A 16,264-nucleotide genomic window follows, 5' to 3' on the forward strand; every position below is an offset into this window, starting at 1 on the left:
TGGCTCATGCCTGTAATCCAGGCACTTTGGGAGGCCGAGGCAGGAGTATTACCTGAGGTCAGGAGTTCACGACCACCTGACCAACATGGTGAAACCCTGTCTCTACTAAAAATACAAAAATTAGCTGGGCACAGTGACAGGTGCCTGTAATCCCAGCTACTCAAGAAGCTGAGTATTATCACTTGAACCTGGGAGGTGGAGGTTGCAGTGAGTTGAGATCACACCTCTGCAATCCAGCCTGGGTGACAAAGCAAGACTCCATCTAAGAAATAAAATAAAATAAAATCCAACTATAAATGTCCTATAAAGGAAAAGTTTATTTCTTAAGTGTATATTGTAACTCCAACTGCTAGTCAAGTCTTTCTGTATTTCAGTAGCCAGCTAGAAGCCACTCTGAATAGCAACATCCATTTGGAAAAATCTACCAGGCTGGCAAGTTCCTCCCTTTCCATTTCTGAAACATTACCAACCAAAATGCAACACACTGTGAGACGAGGGTACGCTCTGCACACTTAACTAGAAAACTCAAACTCTAATTCCAACTCTGCCATGGCTTGTCTTGGTGTGAATTCCACTTCTGCCTGTGACCCTGCAGGACCTGGGAAGCGGCAACGGGCACCGGGGGGAGTGTGCAGGATAGTAACCTGCGCAGACCACCCTCGAGCTATTTACTAGGCCCCTACACACAGATACTTCCACCAATTTGTCCTCCGAGGTGTTCCTGTGAGGAAAAAGAGGGGAGGACCAGGTAGGTAACTGTCCCCAAATCCTCAGATTCATGCAAAGCAGCTTTCTCTGTCTATATTTTCTAAATATTTCCAAGAAAAATTTTATTTGAGAGAAGAATCTATACCTAAAAATAAAGCTTGAAAACCACAGTTACAGATAAACCCAAAGACGTGTGGCAGGAACAGCTACCACTTACTGTGCACTTATTATGTGCTGGCTCATTTAAAACATCATAATTTAATTTTACTCTCACCGCATCTTTATGAGATAGAGAGTAGTTATCTCATTTTTAGAGAACAGGAAACTGAGGGTCACAGAAGAGAAATCTCGAAACCAGCAAGGGCCGAAAGCCCTGACGTGGCGGCTGCTCTACAGGAGCTGTCCAGCTCCACACACCTGTGGCTTCTCAATCTTCTCTTTCCGAACCCCTCCACATTCCCCCTTACATGTATAATATAAATAAATGCTCATCCATGTATCGTCATAGATGAATTAGCTCATTACCATTCCATGTGAATGAGTCTTTGTCGACTCTTTACTTCATATTGATACTCATTCATTAAAGAGTTATTTCTTGTGCATCTAATAGGCGCCTGGTCCTGGGTAAGGTCCCAGGAATAAAGACTGCCAAGACATGGATCTGCCATCAAGGGAATCACAGACTAGCGGGAAGAAACATGAAAACCAATCAATAGAAATATTAAAAATGGTACCACAGCCGTCTGAACTGGGAGCAGTGTGGGGATGGGTCATGCCAAGAGAGAAAGGGAGATGACTACTGCCTTCTTCACTGTTAGTATTGAATGATACTCATTTTTGACATGTTTTCTGGACATACTGAGACAGAAAAAGGCTCAGATACCAAGATGTATCCTAATCCCATTTCCTCTTCAGTTCTCATTGGAGACAGTACTATTCCAAGAGATAAGACAAACCAAAACTCATCGGGTTTCTTTTCATTGTTCCTGGAGAATAATTTGGCTTGAAATACATTTTAAAAAATAAACTCTTAAAGTAATTCTATCCCTTGCCTTCCCTCTGAGATGTTCCTGTACTGTTGGAGCCAAAGAAAGATACTGTTCCACTGCAATTCCTTGCTTATCCCAAATCTTCTCATGTTTCTAGCTGAAATGGAATGTGAGCTTTATACCTACCTTTCACTTATTTTCTAATCCAATAATAACCCGACTGCTGGGTCTCTAAGGACCGTGGCCAGACAGCTTAACATGCAAACATTAAGGCAAAAATCCCCATGGATAATCTCAAAACAGTCTTTTGTTTTAAGTTTCCATTTTTTCCTGAGCAACCCAACTGCCCCCATAAATTCTTGCCTTTCAGAATATCAACAGTGAAAACAATTGTGATGGGAATAAGCTACTGCTAAAAGCAAAACGCATGCCACAGAGGAAAAATCAACAAATACATACACAAGCGCTACTGAAAAGCAAGGCAAATAAAATGTGATGCACAAAATGGCATAAATGCATAACCAACTGTTGTCAAAATGCACAAATTATTCGAGCTCTGAAAATGTATTCACAGAAAAGAATTCAAATGAAGAAAAAGTATGAAAATGCTTTCTCACAACATGATACGTGATAATAGAAAATTGGGACAGTGATGGAGGTGTGGCTGAGTAAATTACAGGCCATTAAAAATGATCATTACAAAGCCTGAGTAACAGCATGAAAAATGTTACTGATATGTCTTTAAGTTAAAAATAAAATAACTGGATATGTAACATGATTGCAGTATGAGGGGAAAAATCTGTTAGCATAAAGACCACGGAATCATGCATAATGTTTTAAAATTTTGCTGGATGTTATACTATTGTCTTTACAGTTAAAAAAAAAAAAATTCAGAGTAAAATAGATGATGAGTCACTGCCTGACAACTGTCACTGCGTAAGAAAGTCCTCTTTGCAGGGACAATGACAGGTGTTTAAATGTGAGCACAGATGCCAGGTTCATCTCACTTATCCCACTTTATTTATTAATGTTGACCTTCCAGAAATTAAAATTAATCTAGTCAGCAAATTAAACTTTGATTTTATTTGATTGCCAAGTAATTAGTAAATATTGAAAGATGGTAAGACATGAGCTTTCAGAGTGCAGTATAGATGGGAGGGTTGGGAAGGACTGCAGACGGGAGGGATCTGAGCTCACAAATATCACAGTTTCCTAATGTTCACGTGTGGTACATTTGTGATCTTGGCTTCTCAATGTAGGCAGATGTGAGAAGAATTTGAAGATTTCTTGTATACGTTCAGAAAGCACCCAAGGTCCTGCTGACTCTACTACGCCCCTCCACAAAGCCCCCAAGCTCCACATGACCACTGTCCACATGGCTGGAGCCACACGACATCCCTCACAGATGCAGCTCTGCCTCGGTCTCCACAACCAGCCCTGAGCCGAGGTCGACGGGGTGATTTGGTTCATGTATTTTTGCTTGCTTATTGTAAAATAAATATTACATAAAATTTATCATTTTAACCATCTTTAACTGTACAGTTCTGTGGTATTAAGTACATTCACATTTGCAACCATCTATCTCCAGAACTTTTCATCAACCTATACTGAACCTCTGTACCTCTTCAACATTAACTCCCAATTCCCCCTTCCTCCTAGCCCTGGCAACACCATTCCACTTTCTGCCACTATACATCTGACTGCTCTAGGTCGTCATGAAAGTGGAATCATGCAGTGTTTGTCTTTTGTGACTGGCATATTGCACTTAGCAGAACGACCCCAAGCTGTACCCATGTGTAGCATGTGGCAGCATGCCTTCCTCTTTAAGGCTGAATAATATGTTCCACTGTATGCATATGTCACCAGACAGAGGTTTTTCAGGGGCTGCAGCCCATCTCTCTTGGGATTAAAATCAGGTCACACTTGTCACTGTCCCAGCCTTGGCCCTGAGTGAAATTCTGAGAAATAGGACCCCTTCTCATTTGCAGGCCTCAAGCTGTGTCATCCTTGACTTTCACTACTTCTCCGGTGGTCCTTCATTCAGGAACCTAGACTTCCAGTCCTTCTTCCCAGGATCTGGACAATCCATGCCCTCTACTCCAGAACTGTGTACTCACTGCTTGTCCAGAGGTCCTGCCTTGGGCTGTGCCCTGGCCACCAGTCAGGACACCAATATCTCGTCCCAGAGCCAAGACAGCAGCCACTTGCCTAAAGCACCTGGGGCAGATTTTTCTTTCCACTCCTGTGCAGGCAGAGGGTGTCGTTCTGAGATGCACCTTCCTTCCAGGAGAATGTGTCGACAGTGAGCCCGGCCTCCTGTTCATATTCCAATTTTCTCTCCCCTTCTACTGCCCATCACCAAACACTTCTCTGCAACTTCCCTGTGTCTGTCCAGACCCTCAAAAGTGAGACCCAAAACAGGGTCCAGAAAGCCCATGTCCAGGTACACTCACAGCCAGAGGGAGTTCCTCCCTTGAGTGATGACACCAGTGAATCTGGTCAGGCGCCGGGCATCCACTTCAATCCACTGCTGGAGGTCATTTCTTCCCGCGCACCACGCTCCGTCATAAAAATCATTTTCATTAATGCCCGCCTAGAAAGAAAGAAAGGGGTGTTCTTCAAAAAGACTCTTAATTGAAGAAAATTAAGACATATCTTTTCCTGAGACTGAGAGGAAGGGAGCGAGGATAGGAGAAGAAAATGAGGAAGGTGTTAAAGAAAAAAATAATTGCGCCCTGAATGCCTTACCCTAAATCATAAAAGGGAGATGCTTCGTATCCACAACTTGAAAGTATTTCAATATACCATATCCTCTTTTTGCCCAGTGTGAAAGATGAAATTTAATGAGTACTCCTACTACTCATTCATCTAGCACACAGAAACCATCTCCCACACAGCAGCCCACACACACCAGGTGCTGGGGACGCAAAGGTGAATCGTTCCCTCCCAGAACCTCGCTATCTAAGCAGGAAGAAAGATGTGAAAATAGATGAATTAGAACACAGTGGGGCCGGCGCTATTTCAGGAATATGAGCAAACCGCTGTGGGAGCATTTAAGGACAGAATCCCTAACTTAGTGTAGGGCCGCCCATAGACAGAAAGCCCCAAGTCCAGGGTGATACTTGAACTAGGCGTTGAAGGGTAAGTTTATCCAGTGAACATTTGTTTGTTAGTGTTTAAGTCATTTGATGTGTTCAGTATCAGTTGCTATTACTACCAAAAATTCTTTTTTTTTCAGAGATGGAGTCTTGCTATGTTGCCCAGGCTGGCCTCAAACTCCCGGGTTTAAATGATCCTCCCTCCTCAGTCCTCTGAATAGCTGGGACTGCAAGCACACACCACCATGCCTTGCTCAAAAATTCTTTTGATCTAAATTTCCAAGATAGGTAAAGTTTTTGCTCTGGAATTTTCTCTATATTATCACCATGTGAAGAGATAATTCCCTGACTCCTCACCTCCCAAAAAGGACATTTGAACCAAGTGAAGCATCCTCGTTTATTAATCCTATTTTTCCATGGCTATTTCACAAAGTTATTTCTTATGATCAGATTAAAAAAAAGTCTGAATGATAAAAATGATCAACCAGCTCATCTTCCCTATCTCTGAGCACCTTCAGCTCAAATTCTGGGGACAGCCTTAGAATGGGCAATGGAAATGTGAAATTAAGAGTCCAGCTATAGGAGTGAACAACGTGGCCAATGATTGCGCTGAGCAAAACTCTATCCATCACTGCACCAGCTAACATAAGCGTTGTATCAGGACAAAACCATAGTACAGTGTTAGACATCTAAGGCTTAGCAGATAAGAATAGAACTGCCACATAGCCTGAGATGTGTACCCTATAGAATCATGGAAACTGGAAGGAACTGTCCATCAAAGTCTACTGACCAGAATTTGAAATTAAATTTAAGGCTCCTGGTTTTGCCAGCCTGAATATTTTGCTTCTGCTGCCAATCTCAGTTCTTTCTGAGTACACTGGACAGTCAATTAAATGTAGCACAGTGTCAGGGGAATGGAGAGCTCTTTCCAAAGATGACTCATTGGGAAGTGACAGCCACCTCTGCAAAATCGATTATGAATTTAAAAAGCAAGTGCCTGGGAGAATTCAGTGAAAGAGGAGGTACCAGCCCCTGAGATGTTACAAAATTATACCATCATGCAATAAATGATATTCAGATGATGCCTCTGAGAAACCATGAGAAGAATGCATTCATCTCTTTCTCTTTAATAATGTAGGGAAATCACTGATAAATTTTGGAGAAATTTCAATTAAAAGTTGATGAAATAAAAGGTTTGATTCTTTAAAGGGTCCACTAGTATTGAAAACGTCACTAACATGGAATGAATCTTTCCACTACAATACCAAAAAAATGGAGAATTAATGTAATTTTATAAAGGAAATTAAATTATATGCATTTTTTTTTTTTTTTTTACTTTAAAGAAAGCACACCAATGTACCTAACAGACTCAATTTTGCTTAAGATAAATGTGGGAATTATCAAATCCATAACAAAGAGAAAACCTGATACTGTCTAAGTTCAACCTAATAGGATTTTTCTGTTTCAAGATGATAGGATAAACATGTTAGTTTTTCTGTGTTCTTCTCTCAAAAGTCAACTCCAAAGAAAGAAAGCAACATACAGAAATACAACTTTGATCTCTGATAAAACCAGAAGACATATAAAAGCCCTAAATTACAATATATGAAGACAGAATCGGATGGAGGAATCCTGAATGACTCAGCAAGAGAAGGAAGTGCAAATGTCAAAACAGCACAATAAGAAACAAGCCACACAGAACTTAGAAAAGCTGAGAACCTGGGTTTCAAGGTATCTTTGGCAGGTAAGGCTAAGGCAGGACTCAACAGGGAATTCCTTCAAAATGTGTATTAAAAAAACAATTAGGCCAGGCGCAGTGGCTCACATCTGTAATCCTAGCTGCTCAGGAGGCTGAGGCAGGAGAATCACTTGAACCAGTGGGGCACAGGCTGTAGTGAGCCAAGATTGCACCACTGCACTCTAGCCTGGGTGACAGAGCAAGACTCAGTCTCAAAAAAAAAAAAATACAATTAATTCCCCCATATCTCCACCCCCACACCACAGAGGACCTGAAGTTTTTCTCTGAAAAGAAAGCAAACTGTAGAGACTCTGGACTGGGGACACTAGGCACAGAGGAGGGCAAGGGTGCCATGATGGATAAAAACAGTAACTTCTGGGGGCATCAGCACACTAAAGAGTGAGATGCTCCAGTTCCTTCTCCCAACCAGCTATAGAACACCATGCAAACTATAATAGAGAACAGAAAAAAGGCTTTAAAAATCTATAATTAATATTTCTAGAAAGGTCTTGATTTCATGAAACAAGAACAGAATACTCTAAAGAAGGAAAAAGCACTGAACAAGAAAGAGCTCTTAGAAATTAAGAATGTGGAAGTTGGAATTTTTAAAATGTCAGCAACTTTCAAAATAGAAAGGCTTTCTATTTTTAAAACAGAAAGGCTAAAAAGATAAAGTTGAACAAATCTCACAAAAAGTAAAACAGAACACAAAAATAGATAACAGGAGAAAAATAAGAAAAGCAGAGGAAGAAATCCAGAAGGATTTTAGGGGAGAAAAAACGACCCCCTGGAAAGAAATAAAAACTATACTTTCCAGTTAAGTCTCTGAAACACGAAGAATCTGGTATACATAAAAAACTAATACACACACCAAGGAATATCACTTTGAAACTTCAAAACATCAGAAATAAAGAAAAGATTCTAAAAGTTTCCAAAGAGGAAACAAGCAGTAAAACGAACACATACAAAGAAAGAAAGAGGAATGAGAATGACATCAGAATTCTCAATAGCAGCATCTGAAGCTAGAAGAATGGAGGGACAGTGCTTTCAATGTTTGAAAGGGAAAGATTTTTCATCCTGGAATTTTTACACTCAGCCAAACTATCAATCATGATGATAAAATAAAGATATTTTCAGATTCACACATTCTCAAAAAATCTATTTTTCATATACCATTTCCATGAAGCTACCAAAGCAGCAGTTTGGGAATTGTTTCATGGAAGACAATTTTTCCACCAACTGGGGGTAGGGGATGGTTTTGGGATAATGTAAGCGTATTATATGTATTGTGCACCTTATTTTTATTATTATTAAATTGCAATATATAATGAAATAAAATTACACAACTTACCATAATGTAGAATCAATGGGAGCCTGAGCTCGTTTTTCTGCAACTAGACATTTTCAACTGGAGGTGATGGGAGACAGTAACAGATCATCAGGCATTAGATTTTCATAAGGAGTACACAACCCAGATCCCCTACATGCCCGTTCACAATAGGGTCTGCACTCCTTTGAGCATCTAATGCCGCTGCTGATTTTACAGAAGGTGGAGCTCAGGCCATAATTTGAGCAATGGGGAGTAGCTGTAAATACAAACGAAGTTTTGCTCTCTGGCCTGCCACTCACTTCTTGCTGTGCATGCCCTGTTCCTAACCAGCCACAGATTGGTACTGGTCTGTGGATGGGGGACTGGGGACCCTGCACTAGAGGACGCACCCCAAAAAAATGAGGCTGAACACTACGGAGAGGAATATACCAGATCTAGAAATGAAGGATTCCAACATAGCAGAGAATTCTCAGAATGATGGTGAAGACCCAAGACAGTAGCCATGTAGGAGACCCAGAGAGTAGCCCATTCAAACGCAGCAGGTGAAACGGCTTCTGAAGGGGTGTCTAACAGAAACGTAAAACATAAAACAGGACTAAAAACCACTGCACAGATGTGGCTGCATAAAAAATGATATTAAATTTTTTTTGTTTTTTACTTTCAGATCCAGACCTATTGCAGGGTATGGGGAAGAATATATTCTTAAAAATACCAGCAGGTCCAGGAAAACAAAAGGTTGTTAAGAAATGATATAAAGTAAATATTTCCTGACTCAAAATTAAATTATTTCTTGGTTCAGTAAGTAGGAAGCAAAATTTTCAGTCATAATAATAAAAACCTTAGATACAGATTTACCCAAAAATTGAGCTACAATTTTATCAGAAAGATGGAAGAGGGGAAAGGGGTGATAAAAATGTGTGATAGCCTCATCTTCCAGAATAGGGATCTAAAAGATCAAGTCCACATTTATAAATTGATACAGATCAATATGTGCATATTATTTAGAAGTGAAGATTTCAGGCCAGGCACGGTGGCTCACGCCTGTAATCCCAGCACTTTGGGAGGCCAAGGTGGGTGGATCACTAGAAGTCAGGAGTTCGAGACCAGCCTGGCCAATATGGTGAAACCCCACCTCTACCAAAAATATAAAAAATTAGCCGGGTGTGGTGGTATGCGCCTGTAATACCAACCACTCAGGAGGCTGATGCAGGAGAATTGCTTGAACCTGAGAGGCAGAGGGTGCAGTGAGCTGAGATGGCACCACTGCACTCTAGCCTGGGTTACAGGGTGAGACTCTGTCTCAAAAAAAATAAATAAATAAAAATTGAAGATTTCAATTCCCAAAGAGACAATTAAAAAGTTTCCAGTAGCTGTGCCATCCACAGTGCTCGATGGCAGTCAGGGGCCGGGTACAATGTGAAGTGTGTTTGTTATAAAACTGATTAAAACAAGTTTTAATTTTAAAAAGCAAAAGGAAAGGGATATATAGATATAGAGGGTGACTGATACAATGTCTACTGTTTATTTTTCATTTTTCAGGTATCTACAGAGCATTGACTACGTGCTAGGTATTATGCAAAGTGCTTTGCTTTCTGATAGATAGAGACAACAGTGAATATCAAAATCATTCTGCGGCAGTGAGTCACTGATCTGCACTGTACATATTTCATAATCATGGACTGCCTCTACACAGAAACATCTGGAAGCAAATAAAAAGTCATATCCAAGTGAATATAACTATTTAGCAATTCCAGGATAATTGACGCACAGCTGCCTCTCTGCAGACGTATCCCAGGGCTATTTGGACAGAAACAGGATAAACTGATAGTTATTTTTAAATATTTTTGAGAAAAAAAATTTAGAAGCAATAGTTGAAACTATAGATTATCAGCAAGTTAATGCCTTTTCAGGGGGAGGTTATCTAAAAAATGTTAGCTGTGACATCTGATTAGTAAAGGAAGTAGTCTGCCATAAAATGGCCATCATGTGGTCTGAATGTCTGTCTTCAATAAACCTCTGTAATAAACCACTGCTATAAACCCATAAAACTTTCCAGGTGCAATCAGCTGATCCTTCTGCAAATTGGCAATGCACCTTGTCCCAATTCCAACCTTAATCATCAGTAAAGTAGGCTGCACAGAAACACTGTTTTTGCTTCATTGTTTTTGAAGCAATTTTTAAAACCAAAGCCAATTTCTTAACTATTTCCTTGCATCGGCCAAGGAACCTAGTAAACATCCACAGTTTAAAATTTAAAATATTTAAAAATAAAATATATTCAATACACCATAAACCATTTATTAACTATTTAAAAGAAGAAAAGATGAAGAAATATACTAACTGAAAAAGAAACAGGCAAATGTTTTCACATCAACATTCTAATTCAATTCAACGACAATCTGCGAAATGCTTTAGCCATTAACATTGTATATCTAGGGAACAAGTTTAATTCTCAAACAATTATTAATTCACTTATCAGTGACCCCATAAAGATTGTATATATTCTCCTATGCACTCCAAGAAGGCAGCACAGCTCAGAAACCCATGCAGGCCAAGCGCAAGTCCTCATTCTACAGCTCATTATTTAAATACACCCAATTAGGTCAGTTGGTCTATAAAATGAGGATAGAAATAAAATATGTGATAATACCACTGTCACAGTTACAGGTATTTTATATAGAGCCGGTCACAGAAAACACAGTCAATACATGGAAGCCACTGGGGGTACAAGTATGATTCCCTTTGTGTTTAGTACGTTTCTGCTGTGACCTGTGATTAAACTTGCTTTATGGTACAATTTCAGTTTTCTTCTATTAATAGGTGAGTTAGGTCCATTTAGCCCATTGACAGATGTTCTTTGTCTGAATGAATCATCTGCGTTTCTTAGATATTCTATTTTTATTGCTTCCTGTAGCTTTGTTTTATTTTTATCTATTGATTTTTTTTTTTTTTTTTTTTTTTTTTTTTTTTTTGCTTTAAGTGCGTATTTCCTCTGAAAATGCTAACGAGCTGTACCTTTGTTTTAGTGGTTGATTTAGTAACTATGTCTTTTACATAACATACTTAATTCTATATTTTCTTAGAAAGTACCCATTAACTCCCTACTATGGGCAGTGATTAAATCATTATTTCTACTTCCTGCTGCTTCTCCTCCTTCCCCTTTATCACCTAATTTCATTTATTATATTCTTAACATTCACTCTTCCTTTTTTTTTTTTTTTTTTTTTTTTTGAGACGGAGTTTCACTCTTGTTACCCAGGCTGGAGTGCAATGGCACAAGTTCGGCTCACTGCAACCTCGGCCTCTTGGATTCATTAGCTGAGATTACAGGTGCCAGTCACCATATCTGGCTAATTTTTGTAGTTTTAGTGGAGACAGGGTTTCACTATGTTGGTCAGGCTGGTCTCGAACTCCTGACCTCAGGTGATCCACCTGCTTTGATCTCCCAAATTGCTGGGATTACAGGCATGAGCCACCATGCCTGCCCTAACATTCACTTTTAAAAGACTAAATCAAATAGACCTCTCTTCTTTAGTAGAGCAGCTTTTTCATAAAGTTTTCATTAATTTTAAAATAGATATAGAAAAGTGTGCAAATCCTAAGTGTGCAGCTCAATCAACTTTTACAAACTGTGTGTACCCACATACCCACATCCAGGCCAAGATGTAGACCATGAGCAGCACACCAGAAGCTCCCTGTGCCCCTTCCCAGACATTAACTTCCTGCAGACATAACCACCGCTCTGACTTCTTTCTTCTCTGGCTGGTTTTCTTATTTTCAAACTTTATACAAATTAAATCTACTCTAACTACTCTTTGTGTCTGGCTTCTTCTGCTCAATATTTATTATATCTGGGAGATTCACCCAGACAATTGCATGCAGCAGTAATTTAGTCCTTTTAACTGTCATATAGTATTTCACTGTAGTACATGAAAATGACTTATGATATATGTGGATTATTTCTATTTGGGGGTTATAAATAACACTGCCATGAACACACCTATTCATGTCTTCTTGTGCACATGTTAGCACATTTCCATTTAGGCATGAGAGTGAATTTGTTAAGTCAATGTGCATGAGAATGTTCAACTTTAATAAGTACAATAGTTCCCTGTTATCTGTGGTTTCTCTTTCCACAGTTTCAGTTATCTGAAGTCAACCACAGTCTAAAAATATTAAATGGGAAATTCCAGAAATAACCAATTTATCAACTGTGTGCCATTCTGGGAAGGGTGACGAAACCTCACACCGTTTCTCACCATTCCACCTTGATGTGAGTCCTCCCTTTGTTTGGTGATCCACACCAACTACTTTAGCCACCCAGTAGTCACTTAGCAGCCATCTTGGTTATCAGAATTGGTACTGCAGCGCTTGTGTTGAAGTCACCTTTGTTTTACTTAATAATGGCCCCACAATGTAAGGGTATTAGTAGTGGTAATTCAGATATGCCCAGGACACAAGTAAAATGCTTCCTTTAAGTGAAAAAGATGAAAGGTCTCAACTTAATTTTAAAAAGAAATAAAACTGTATGCTGAGGATGCTAAGATCTATGGTAAGAATGAATTTTCTACCTGTGACATTGTGGAGAAAAAAAGAGAAATCCATGCCTAGCATCTAAGAGTGTTTGGTACTACCCACAGTTTCAAGCATCCCCTGGGGGTCTTGGAACATATCCCCCAGATAAGAACTGACTATTATACTGCCAAACAGGTTTCCAAGTGGCTGTGCTACTTTACATTCCCAGCATTGTATGAATGTTTCCATTGCCCCACATCTTTGCCAACACTTGATATTATCCTTTTTTCAAAGCCATTTTGGTGCCTGCCCATCCTGTCTCATTGTGGCTTTGATTTGTATTTACTTGACGACTAATGGTGGAAAGTTCATTTTCTCATGGCCATTGGCCATGACATTGTACCATAACCATAGTGTAGCTTTGCCTCAGTCCTTCCAATATACCATGTTCCCTACCACCACAGGGCCTTTGCACACACTCTTCCCTTTGACCTGGAATGCTCTTCTCTCCCTCTGCCTACCTTTGTCCAATAAACTCTCAACTTATCATCCTTCTTCATTTAGCCCAAGTACTCACTCCATCCTCAGGAAAGCCCTCCAAGCTTTAGCCTGAGGCAGGTATACTGGGCATACAGAACCACAGTATTGAATTGTGTTTCTCATTCTCCAAAACAGGCTCATGCCCTAATTCCTGGAATCTCAGGATGTTACCTTATTTAGAAATAGGGCTGGTGACCAGGCACCCTGTCTCAATCCCAGCATTTTGGGAGGCTGAGGCAGGCAGATCACGAAATCAGGAGATCCAGACCATCCTGGCTAACACAATGAAACCCTGTCTCTACTAAAAATACAAAAAATTAGCTGGGAATGGTGGCATGCACCTGTAGTCCCAGCTACTTGGGAGGCTGAGGCAGGGGAATTGCTTGAACCCGGGAGGTGGAGGTTGCAGTGAGTCAAGATTGCACCACTGCACTCCAGCCTGGGCAACAGAACGAGATTCCATCTCAAAAAAAAAAAAAAATAGGGCTGGTACAGACGTACTTAGTTAAGATGCAGTCAGATTAGAGCAGGATGGGCATATCCAGCATGAATGTGTCTTTAAACAAGGGGAAATCTGAACATAGAGACACACAGGCAGAGGGCAGATGATGTAGAGGCTTATGGGGAGAAGGCTGAGGGACCAGGGAGGCAGAGACTGGGGTGATGCATTTATCAGCCCAGGGATGCCATGGAGTGCCTGAGGCCACCAGACACTGGAAAGGGCAAGGAAGGACCCTTTCCTAGAGACTTCAGAAGGAGAGATGCCCTGCTAACACTTTGATTTCAGATTTCAAGCCTCCAGAACTGTGAGAGAATCAGTGTTCGTTGTTTACAGTTGCCCTGTCTGGGCTTACAACTTTGTCGTGGCAGTCACCAGGGAATGAATGCACCTGCTCCTCTCCTTCCCAGGACTCATTACAGATTGTAATTATGCATTCACGGGTAGGATTTTTTTCGGTAATTTCATCTCCCCATTAGATTACTAGATTACCAGAGTTGCAGGTTAAAAAGCACAGGGAACATGCCCAACTCCCTTCTATTCTCTTGCATCCTTCATCCAAACCTCATCTGCGCTGTAACAGAAAATCCTACTTTCAAAATATCCTAAATCCAACCACTTCCGACCCCCTCCATCACTCCTATCTTGGCTCAAGCCAGTACCATCTCCTGTCTAGGGCCTGAAGTCACCCCCTTTAACAGGCCTCTGCTTCAATGCTTACTCCCCGAAAGTCAACACAGTGACCAGGTTGATCCCTTTCATATGTAAGCCACAGCATGTCATTGCTGTGTCCAGAACTTTCCAGGGCTTCCCTAATTGGCTCATGGTTAAAAGCCAAAGTTCTTCCAGGGGCCCGCAGGCCTCCTACTACCTCTGGCGCATGTCTCCTCCCCTGATGCTCACTCCAGCCTCCTGCTGCCACTTGGCTATGCCGAGCATGCTTCCAACCCTGACCTTTGCTCGAGCCATCCCCTCTGCCCGGAACGCTCTTCCCACACCCCATTGGCTCCCCATTGATCCTCTTCTTGAAAAGTGGCTGCCACCTCCCCAGAGCCTGCGCCCTGACTACCACTACCAGCTGTCCGCTGGTTTTGTTTCCCTTTTCTCCACAGTATGTGCCACCTTCTAACATACTATAACAATAAACACTACGACTTGTTACATTTCCTGCTGATATGGTTTGGATCTGTATCCCTGCCCGAATCTCACGTCAAATTGTAATTCCCAGGATTGGAGGTGGGGCCTGGTGGGAGGTGATTGGATCATGGGGGTGGATCTCCCCCTTAGAACTGTGTTGGATAGTGAGTGAGTTCTCATGAGATCTGGTTGTTTAAATGTGTGTGGCACCTCCCCACTCTTTTGCTCCTGCTAGGGTCATGTAAGCAGTGCCTGCCTCCCCGTCACCTTCTGCCATGACTGTAAGTTTCCTGAGGCCTCCCCAAAAGCAGAAGCTACTCTGTTTCTTGTACAGCCTGCAGAACCATGAGCCAATGAAACCTCTTTTCTTTATGAATTACCCAGTCTCAGCTGTTTCTTCCTAGCAGTGGGAGAATGGACTAATACACCTGCCTTGACTTGCCTCCTGCACTAGAACACAAGCTTCAAGATGGCAGGAATCTTTATTTTGGTCATTAGGCCATCCTCACACCTAGAACAGGACCCAGCACATCACAGACCCCCAGTAAATATTTGCTAAGTGCTCAGGGCTCTTCTGTTTTTGCTCAGCGTTGTTTCCTCAGTTCTTATGACAGTGCTGAGTACATAAAAGGTTTCCAGAGGTGTGTTGTGTTTTTGTGTTGTTGTTATAATAAAATGAATACATAAAAGAAATAATCTGGCCAGGCACAGTGGCTCATGCCTGTAATCCCAACACTTTGGGAGGCCAAGGTGGATGGATCACTTGAGGTCAGGAGTTCGATACCAGCCCGGCCAACATGGTGAAACCCTGTCTCTACTAAACATACGAAAATTAGCTGGGTGTGGTGGTGCGTGCCTGTAATCTCAGCTACTCAGGAGGCTGAGGCACAAGAATCGCTTGAACCTGGGAGGTGGAGATTGCAATGAGCAGAGATTACACCACTGCACTCCAGCCTGGGTGACAGAGCGAGGCTGAGTCTCAAAAAAAAAAAAAAAGAAAAAGAAAAAGAAAAAGAAAGAATCTGCTCTGCTATTCTTTCCTTCCCTCCTACTCTCCTTTTTCCTCTCCTCCCTCTCCCTATCCTGGCTTTTTCTGCTTACACAGTGTTTATTGTGTCCTTGAAGCACTAACACAGAATGACCTATACACCTGATTCCAGGAGATGGTCATCTGACCCGTGTGTAGCGGGGCAGGTGCCCTGCGGAACCATCCCCATGAGGCATCACTGGAGACGCAGCTATGACTGCTGAATGGACACACAGGTGACTACTGATGCCTCTCAAATCAGACTGTTCTGGGCCCTGCCCGGATGTGGGCGTGGGAGATCCTAGGGGAAACTCAAGCCAGTGGTCAGGGAGATAGGGCACAAGCTGGGAGGCAGGGGTGGCCCTAGAGCTAGCTATATAACAAATATGTATACTTGTTTTAGAGATAAGGAAACTGAAGTCAGGAGCTAAGTGACCTGCTCTAACCCCACAGCTACTAAGTACAGACCTGAGACCCTAACCTTAGTTTTCTGGCTGAAGATAAACCCAGGACTCCTTTCCTGCCAGCTCCAGCACCCACGTGATGGCTCAGCTTGTTCAACAGTCACCCCCCGGAGCCTGTGTGTCCGCTCCGGAGTCATAACTGCACTGTGCCTTCTCCAGCGATGCCTCATGGGGCTGGTTCCCCAGGGCACCTGCCCCACTGTACACAGGTAGGATGAC

The 16,264-nt window shown here is 41.7% G+C and overlaps 1 protein-coding gene across 2 annotated transcripts in view; it reads right to left on the minus strand.

Moving 5' to 3' along the window:
• Nucleotides 1–16,264, minus strand: part of CPXM2 (carboxypeptidase X, M14 family member 2) — a 205,483-nt gene that overhangs the window by 151,524 nt on the left and 37,695 nt on the right. For both annotated transcript variants that reach the window (XM_030941422.1, XM_010357489.2), the window contains exon 4: nucleotides 4,151–4,290. In XM_030941422.1, coding sequence (XP_030797282.1) covers nucleotides 4,151–4,290 — 140 coding nt within the window. The remainder of the gene's footprint in view (nucleotides 1–4,150; nucleotides 4,291–16,264) is intronic.

The sequence above is a fragment of the Rhinopithecus roxellana genome, chromosome 11 (genome assembly GCF_007565055.1).
Source record: "Rhinopithecus roxellana isolate Shanxi Qingling chromosome 11, ASM756505v1, whole genome shotgun sequence".
NCBI lineage: Eukaryota > Metazoa > Chordata > Mammalia > Primates > Cercopithecidae > Rhinopithecus > Rhinopithecus roxellana.